This window comes from Arachis hypogaea, chromosome 6 (genome assembly GCF_003086295.3).
Source record: "Arachis hypogaea cultivar Tifrunner chromosome 6, arahy.Tifrunner.gnm2.J5K5, whole genome shotgun sequence".
In the NCBI taxonomy this organism is placed as follows: domain Eukaryota; kingdom Viridiplantae; phylum Streptophyta; class Magnoliopsida; order Fabales; family Fabaceae; genus Arachis; species Arachis hypogaea.
In genome coordinates this window covers 3,206,906-3,216,512 of record NC_092041.1, presented here as the reverse complement: position 1 = coordinate 3,216,512, position 9,607 = coordinate 3,206,906, and the positions used below count along the sequence as shown (strand labels likewise).

The following is a 9,607-nucleotide window of genomic DNA, read 5'->3' as shown; positions in this document are numbered from 1 at the left end:
AAAAAAATAGAAAAAATGATTAAGATAAGTATTGAACACAGGTGGTTAATTTTTTTTGTTATGGAAGTAGAAGTGGTGATATATTTTAACATTATAATTTTTTATGTTTTTCAAATTTGTGGAAGTACATGAATCAGAGGTTTCGATTTCTGTACCTCAAATTTTTTTATTTTTTTTAAACACAAATCGGACGGCCCGATTTGTGTACCTCTCACAAATCGGATGGTCCGATTTCTGTACCTTTACAAATTGGACGGTCCGATTTGTGTACTCCAAATTTTTTTTAATTTTTTCAACACAAATTGGACGATCCAATTTCTGTACCTTTTAAAAATCAGACGGTCCAATTTGTATTTCGTACATCAAATCATCCCACATTTTAAAAAAATACCACAGTCGATCATAATTTAAGAAAATATAATTATTAATCCAATATTAAAAATAAAAAAGTGAACACAGGTAGATGAGTTGAGAATATACTAATTTATTTAAATGTGCTAATTTTTTTTATAAAAGAATTATTAATTTTTTTACAAAATATCTGTAAGACTATAGACTCTCTTGTCTATGGAAAGTTCCGCCTCTGATTCCAATATATATATATCCATGGAATTGGATAAAATTGATAAATCAATAATTTTATATCAAAAATATTTGATAATTAAAATAAAAAATGGTCAAAATTTATTTTATTTGATAATTAATAAATACAAAATAAAATAAATTTTGATTTTTTTTTTTGTCTCCACAATATTATCGTTTTATTTCTATCTACAACAACTAGACTTTACGTATAATATTTCTAACTGGTTGTGTCGATTAGAATATTTTTCTAAAAAGGAAAAAATAGAGGATAGGTTAAGTATAGAATATTTCTGCGTTGAGTGGTAAAATCTGACTACATTTATATATGATTTAGTTAAGACACACTTTAGTGAGGTGGATAGTAATAGAAACTTTTTAAATTTTTTATACATTCAATGTATTGTTAAAATATTTATTTTTTCAATAAATTTTAATGAATTATTTCTTTGTATAGTATCTTTAAAATGTGTTCTACTTAGGGACACATCTTAACAAAATATATATCGGTTAAAAATTCCCGGGATGCTATTGGAAAAACATTTATCATTTTATAGACAAGGATTTCATTTCTGAATCTTAATTAAAGGAGTGTTTTCGTCTCGTTAAAATTAAGATTCAGCAAGCAATAAATAGGCCTTTATTCAGCGAAACATGAACAATTGAATGAAGCGCAATAGTTATGGAATAGAAATAAAATTAATGTGTTAAAATCATAAATGGTTATTAACTTTGCAACAACTTTTAGAATGTCAAGTTGTCAGCTACTTCCTAATTTCTTCAAAAATAAAATAAAGTAAAATAAAATAGTTAGAAAGAAAACAGCACTAATTTCAATTTGTAAGATATCTGCTATCTTTCATATACCGAATCATAAAAGAATAAATTTAGAGATCCACTTAAATAAAGATGTTTAAAATGTCTTTTTTTTTAAGATATTTTTAAATAATTAAAATTCAATACATATAATTAATTAAATTATATTATTTTTATTAAAATTATATCAAATAAATTGATTTGACCAAAAAATCGATAAATTATACTTTGAACTGGTTTAAATTAATATTTTTTTATAAAAAATAATTATAATATTTCTATGATAAAAAATAAATAAAATATCCTTTTATATATATATATATTAAAAAAACTCTAAATTTTAACCCTTTTCTTTTTTTTTTGTGTCGTTATAGGATTAGAATTTAAGATTTTTAAAATTAAAAAATATATAATAAAATATTTGAGTTATTTTCTATAATAAAATTATTGTAGTCATTTTCTATAAAAAAATATTAAGTTAAATCCGTTAAAGATTTGGTTTACTGATTTTTTGACCAAATCAATTTGTCTATCTAATTTTGACAAAAATAATATAGTTTAATTAATTATATATATTAAATTTTAGTTAATAATAAACATTTTTAAAAAAGGACGTTTTAAACATTTTTATCAAAATATCTCCCATAAATTAAAGACTAATACCACAAATAAATTCCTACTAAACTTCTAGTTGAACATTTTAATTCCTAATAAATTTTAATAACTAAATCAATCTTTAAATTTTTATTTTATTAAGCAAATTGGTTTTTACATTAGATTATTCATCTGTATAAAAGATTGAAACAACAATAGGATTGATTTATCTAATTCTTTACTAAAATGTAATATAAAAATTGATTTGTCTATCAAAATAAAAAATTATGAACTAATTTAATGATTACAATTTGTTAATGATTAAAGAATCTAACTAAAAAAATTTTAAAAACTAAGTTAAATTGGTCTAATGATTAATTTACTAGTCTGTTTAAATAAGTGTTAGAAGTTCAAATTACAAACTCAGTATCGCACGACAGATTAGTCTTTGGCTAGTATAATAGGATCAGAAAAGTAAAATATTTTGGAAAATGCTTGACACAACTGGCAGCTGGATAGCTGAGAGCTGAGAACAGCACTGCCAAATTGAAACTAAATCTATTTTGGACGATAACGCAAATTACCTCCCACAAAACTCTAACACACTGAACATTACGTCCTTAATTATATCGTTTGTTGGAGCTCATTAATTAGTTACCCATTATAGCAACTCTATTAGCATGACCGATATATATCGTTAGATTATTTATTTATCATTTATTTATCCTAATTAGATTATTCATCTTGCTCTAATTAGTACTTACTACTTAGTACAACTCAAAGTTCTGAAAACTGAATCAACTTTTTTAGCTATTGATTCACTAATTTATTAGTTTAATCGATTTAATTATAATTTAATTAAAATAATTATTTTATAATAAAATAATATTTAAAATATAAATAAATATATTAAAATATAATTATAATATAATATAAATTTTAAAATATTATTTAAATTATGTAAGTATTTAACTTAATTTACACATTTTTCAAAATCATAACAATACCACAACTAACACATACAAATCAATTGATAATCGCTCATTTATAATAATTAATTGTTATTCTTACTAACTATACAACCTGTATATATATAATTAGTTAGAATAAAATTTTTTATAGATCTGTTTAAATATTATTGTCATTTAAGTTTAATTAAGTAGACTCAATACTAACAAAAACTATTTTCAATAAAAGAACGTGATTATATGCACAGGTACGTTATCGTCGTCATCTTCTTTTTCTTTACGTTCTTCCTCCTTCTCCTCCTCTTCCAACTCTTCCTTTTTCTTCTTCGCATTTCTTTTTCTTTGCGTGTTTTATCATCATCTTCATTCTTTTGTTGTTGGTGTTATTATTGCATTTTTTTCTTTTCTTCCTCATTTTCTTGGTAATTTTACAACATTATGTATTTTGAATTGTGCAGAACAATGAGACCAAATACATTTTAATTTACTTAGAAATGAACCGAAATTACATCTAGAATGAATCGAAATTTAAATTTTGAATAAATCGAAATTACTTAATGATGACGATACACAAACAAACTCGTTTCAAAACAAGCACAGACTAAGTACCTCTTATTTAAATCCAGAATGAATCGAAATTACTTAATGATTGCATTCGAAAACAAGCACACAAATAAAATAGAAACATAAACAAAAATACATCCAAATCCATCAAGTGATTTTGCAGCATTATGTATTTCTTCTTCTTTGTTTGCTTTTTCCATGTTTTTATTATTGTTAAGAGGGTAAAACAAGAATTATGAGAAGAAAAAATAAGGAGAAGATGAACAAGACAAGAAGAAGAAGAATATGATGAGGAGTTTTGAGAAATTTTTTATTTTTGTTTCTTCATTTTTGTGTGATTTTTTTTCTTTTTCTTGGTTTTATTCCTCTCAAGAGAGGATGTGAGGATGAAGAGTTTTAAATTGTGCAGAATAATGAAACCAAAATGCACATTAATTCACTCAAAAATGAATCGAAATTACATCCAAAATGAACCAAAAATTAAATTTCGAATGAACCGAAATTACTTAATAATGACGACACACAAACAAACTCGTTTCAAAACAAGCACAGACCAAGTACGCCTTATTTAAATCTAGAATAAATCGAAATTACTTAATGGTTGTGTTCTAAAACAAGTACACAAACAAAATTGAATGATCAGAAATTCACTCAGTAATAAATTGAAATTACATCCAGAATGAACCGAAAATTAAATTCCAAATTAACCGAAATTACTTAATGATGATATACAAACAAAATCATTTAAAACAAGCACAGACCAAGTCAATTTTGAACAAAAATACATCCAAATCAAGAATAAATGACCATATGTACCCATGAAAGATGAAAACGCTAACAATTGTACCCATAGCAGACCGAAACTAACTTTGTACCCATTGAAGATGCGGTCCGTGTGACAAAAATACCCTGCCTTGGTTTGACACCAGGTTCGTCCTTATACGAACCTACGTGGCACTCTAAACCCCCCAAACCCCTATCTACGTGGATTAAACCCTTTTTTTATTGCTAACTGTTTGGTTTTTGAGGAACATTGCGCGGGAGAGAAAAGGTGTACCCTAGCAGAAATTGTAGGTCGCGATCGCTTGCTTTCCCAGTCGGAGAAGTCTTGTGAAGCACTCCCAAGCGCACAAGGTGAATCCAGGGATTTCGTCATCGTCATCCCCAAGTCGGAGAAGACAGTACGAAGGCAATTCGTAACCCAAGGGTCTCGTGGCGGACGGCATAGAGGTCACTACCTTTGCTGCGCAGCGAACAGAGGTATCTCATAGCCATTCTTGATTAATTTCATGTCATTCCCATTAGTTAGACCTATTGCTGTACCTAATGAAATCATGTAATTGCTGAGGATTGCTAGAAAAGTTGGGTTAGGGTTTGTGTTACCTGTGGTTAGATACAATCTTTTCTTAGCTTGTGTTGGTTATTTTTACTTCAGGAATGGCCACCATCCATATAACATTGTATATTAATCATAGAGGACGGTTTGAGAAAGGGCCTGGTGGGAGAATTAGTTATACTGGTGGTGAAGTCACAGAAATCAATAGGGTGAATGCTGATACACTGAACGATTTTTTCATATCTGATTTGTTGAAGGACATTGGATATACGTCCATTTCTAATTTTTACTGGCAAGAACCGAAGAAGGAGCTTGATGATGGGTTGAGGGACCTAAGGGTTGATATGGACGTAGTTAGAATGTATGAGGCAGCCGTGAAGAATGGTAACAAAATAAATGTTTATACAGAGCATCCGGTGGACCAGCCTATGTTAGTTGGGGAGAACAATATAACTCCGTCAAAGAGGAGAATAAAGACATGTGCCAAAAGGGTTCCAACACCAAAGAAGAGTCCAAAGAGAAGATTGGTAGTAGTGGAAGATCATGATGATGCTGAAATTGTAGGTAATGTGGAAGTTGTGAAAGAGGACCAAAGAAGGGGTGAGGCCTATAACAGGGAAGAGGCCCATGAAGAAAATAAACAGGCCGAAGTTGAGGCCCAAAAAGAGGACAGTCTCAGTATGTCCCAAGAGACATCAGATCCACCACTAGCATCATCCCATGAAGCAGGACAGCTTTTTTAGTCTCCTCCAACACCTGTCCTACCAGATCAGCTACCATCTACTCAGTCCCAACCTTCCCAGCCACCATTTGAAGAAGATCCAGGCCCGCAGTCTGAAGCCAATGTTTCTGAACCTATTGTAACTGAACAACTTACCCAATACACCCCACAGCCGTGTAGGAATCCACTTTCACAATCGATCCCTGATTCAGGCCGATCCTCTGATTCCAATAAGGTCCCCCAAACTAATCAAAGCAATCCTTCAGATTAGGTTGATGGACAACCAAAGGTGAACAAGAGGAGATCAACAAGGAGGCCTCCCCCTACAGGGCAATCCTTCATCCCGAACCCTGACCCGGACAAGCCGCCAACCTTTTATTTGCCAGTTGAGGAGGATGATTTTTCTGATGAAAATCCTGGACATCATTGCTATTCGTCAGAGGACTTGCATAGCATAGCGAGTGACGATGATACTGAGACTCCAGTTTTTTCTCAAACCAATGCTGATGCCCCGGTTAGCCAGGTGCGGTTGAAATTGGGGATGGAGTTTGAGACTCTCAACAAGTTCAGGAAGGTTGTTCGAAAACTTAATATCCATATTGGCAGGAGCATATTCTTTGTTCATTGTGATTCAACAAGATCCAAGGCTATATGCTACGATGAGGACTGTCCATGGCAAATCTACTGTGCCAAGAGAACATTTTTCGCAAGTTATCAGGTAAAGATATTTGTAAATAAACACACTTGTAGCAGAGATAATCACTGTAAGTCAGCAGATGGAAAATGGGTAATAGATGAGCTAGAGGAGAGGATTAGAGTTTAACCAAACTTGACAGTGAGGGAGGCTAACCAATACTTCAGATCTGAGTATGACGTACTCATTAATGAGAGGAAAATTTACAGATCAATGAAGAAGGCGAAGGAGAGGATTGAGGGTTCCGAGATTGCACAGTATGCAAGACTTCGTGATTATGGTAATGAAATACTAAAGACTAACCCTGGCTCGACGGTAAGGATACACACAAATCCTATGCCTGATTCGAATCCTCTGTTTTTGAGTATCTATGTATGCTTTGATGCGTGCAAGAAGGGATTTGTGGGAGGTTGTAGACCTTTAATAGGTTTGGATGGGACCTTTCTTAGAGGGTACTACGGGGGGCAGTTGTTGACAGCAATAGGACAGGATGCTAATAATCATATCTATCCTATTGCCTATGCAATTGTGGAGTCAGAAAACAAAGAAAGTTGGAAGTGGTTTCTAGAGATACTTCAAGAGGACGTGGGCAATTTTCAGGCGAATCGGTTTAACTTTATGTCAGATATGCAGAAGGTATCTTTTTTAATTAATGTAGTGCAATCAATTCTGGTGTATTATGTAGAGAGTCTGCTTATGTATCATTATGCTTGTTTAGTTTAGATGATATATACAGTTGAGGTATATTGTGAACATATGTTAATTGCTGATGTATACATTTGAGTAGCCAAATGTTTTTTGCTAATGTTCCTAATTGCTGATATGTTCCTAATGATAGGAGATTTTAGAAAATGTTCAAGTTTGCTAATATGTTGATGGATGATATGAGATTTTAGAAAATGTTCCTGTATGCTGATATGTTGATGGCTGGTAGGAGGGTTTAGAAAATGTTCATGTTTGCTGATATGTTGATGGCTGATATGAGATTTTAGAAAATGTTCATGTATGCTGATATGTTGATGGCTGGTAGGAGGGTTTAGAAAATGTTCATGGTTGCTGAAAGTGACAATTATTTTACCCCTAGCTACATTCACCCTCTATGCTATCAGGCATGTGTATCTTGTATATTTTAATTGCCAAAAACGGTAACAATCTTAATGTGATGTATGCCTACAGGGGTTAATACCTGCGGTGCAGGAAATTTATCCAAATGCAAACCATAGGTTCTGTGCCATGTATATATGGCAAAACTTTCGCAAGAGATGGAGTGACTTAGAGTTGAAAATGTGTTTGTAGTCATGTGCTAAGTCAACCACAACACAGGACTTCAATGCTGCAATGGATAGGCTAAAGAAGATCAATGTTGGGGCATGGGAATACTTGGATAAGATCAGTCCAAAACAATGGAGCAGGGCCCATTTTAGTGAATATCCGAAAGCAGACAACTACAAAAACAACAACTGCGAAGTGTTTAATGCCAAGGTGAAGAAAATGAGAGGCAAACCAATAATTACAATGTTAGAGGAAGTGAGGTGCTATGTAATGAGGATTATGGCTAGGAATAAGAAGGCCTTGGTTGGGTATAATGGAAGGTTAGCCCCAACCCAGTAGAGCAGGTTAGAAAGGGAGAAAAGAGAGAGCAACAAGTGGAGACCTCTACCAACTGGAGATGATGCGGGCAATGTTTACGAAGTCCAATGTCTACCCGTGAAGGTGAGTGTGGATTTGGGCAAGGCAACCTGTAGTTGTAGGCTTTGGCAACTAACTGGACTCCCGTGTAGACATGCATGTGCTGTGTTAGCTTACCAAAACAGGCGACCCGAAGAGTATGCCCATAACTGGCTGACCATGGGTGCATATTACACTGCCTATCAGTGTTCTATGCGTCCAGTTCCAAGCCAGGAGTTCTGGGAGCAGCTAGACACCCTACCCATTCTGCCACCACGGTACAGAAAATCAATAGGGAGACCTTCATACAAGAGAGACAAGAGAAACGATGCCCCTCCTGATAAGAGTGACCCTCATAGAACAAAGAGGAGGATTGAAACTATTGTCTGCAAATACTGCCTCCAGGTATGCATCTCCATATCTGTTATTTATTGATATTAGTTCCGAATCTAATAAGTATCTAATTATGATTTATGCGCAACTTACATTAAGTATTCTTTGCTTTAGGCTGGTCATAATAAAAGGAGTTGTAAAAAGAGAAAAGCGGCAATGGGTGGAGGGAGTTCTGCTCCGCAAGTGCCTGAAGGGGATTCTGATGACGACATGATGGCTGAAATGTTCTGGGAGGAGACCTTAGAGGCGGCAGATGCTGAAGCAGCAGCCACTGAGGACGGAAACGATTCCGCAACACCACATCATGCTAAAGTAAGTGCATTATGTTTAGTTAGAATTCCTTAGTTTGCTGCAACAATAACTTATTATCCTAAGATCGGTTTGTTTTCTGCAACATGGCACACCACAGGGCGCCGCCAACAACCACACAACAACAACCTCCAACCAACAATGCAACAACCAAGAAACAAGCTAAAAGGAGAAGTGTTAAGCGACCCCCTCCCACTGCAAAAACGCAGCAAACACCTCCCCCATCTACCAACAAACCATCTACCACCCCATCCACACACAATTCTGAAACTACACCGCATCCACTGTAAGGTGCTAGTGCAGGGACATCGACACGGTTCGTGCAATTCATGCCAACACCGGGAGTGACTACGGGTGCTACAGGCCAAGGCACAGCTGCTAGGGGTGGACTTTATAGCAGGGGACGAGGAAGGAAAGGTGCATTCAGTGGATCAAAAACAGGTGTCTCAAGTGGGAGCAGTAACTCAACTCCGATTTGATAGAAACTCATGGGTTTGGAGACCCAATCAAGACAGGAATTTGATGGTTGATTAATGTTATGTTTTCATTTTATAATGTACTCAACTTTGATCATCAAAAACTCTTGCTGGCTTTTGATTGTTTTGTTTATTAAAGAGCAACTCAAGACTCTTGTATTGTGTAATTATCATGGTCTAGGTTAGGATAAGGTAGCTAAACTTGATTTCAGGGTGTTTTTTGACCAACCGAACTTGCCTTCATTGGCTTATGTCATGACTACTATTTTTTGAGAATCAGAATTCACTTTTTACAATGGTTATTTTATCAGTCTTTTAACAGCACCTTCTTTTGAATTTGGGTGAAAGCTTTGAATGGACACCAAAAGCATATTGTTGCTATGTTTCTTGTTCTAGTTATACTTACTTCCTTAGGAAGAATAGATAGATTCAGGTGACAGTACATTGGCATTGTTTCAATATAAACTTTACCTCATTTTACATGGC

The 9,607-nt window shown here is 33.8% G+C and overlaps 1 protein-coding gene across 1 annotated transcript; it reads left to right on the top strand.

The window, feature by feature from the left end:
• The first annotated feature begins 6,488 nt into the window (after positions 1–6,488).
• LOC112698029 (uncharacterized) lies at positions 6,489–9,179 on the top strand. The gene is made up of 6 exons (XM_025751457.1): positions 6,489–6,911; positions 7,114–7,134; positions 7,572–7,867; positions 8,057–8,348; positions 8,451–8,648; positions 9,009–9,179. The coding sequence occupies exons 1-6, from the start codon at positions 6,489–6,491 to the stop codon at positions 9,177–9,179; spliced, it is 1,401 nt and encodes a 466-aa protein (XP_025607242.1).
• Positions 9,180–9,607: the final 428 nt, after the last annotated feature.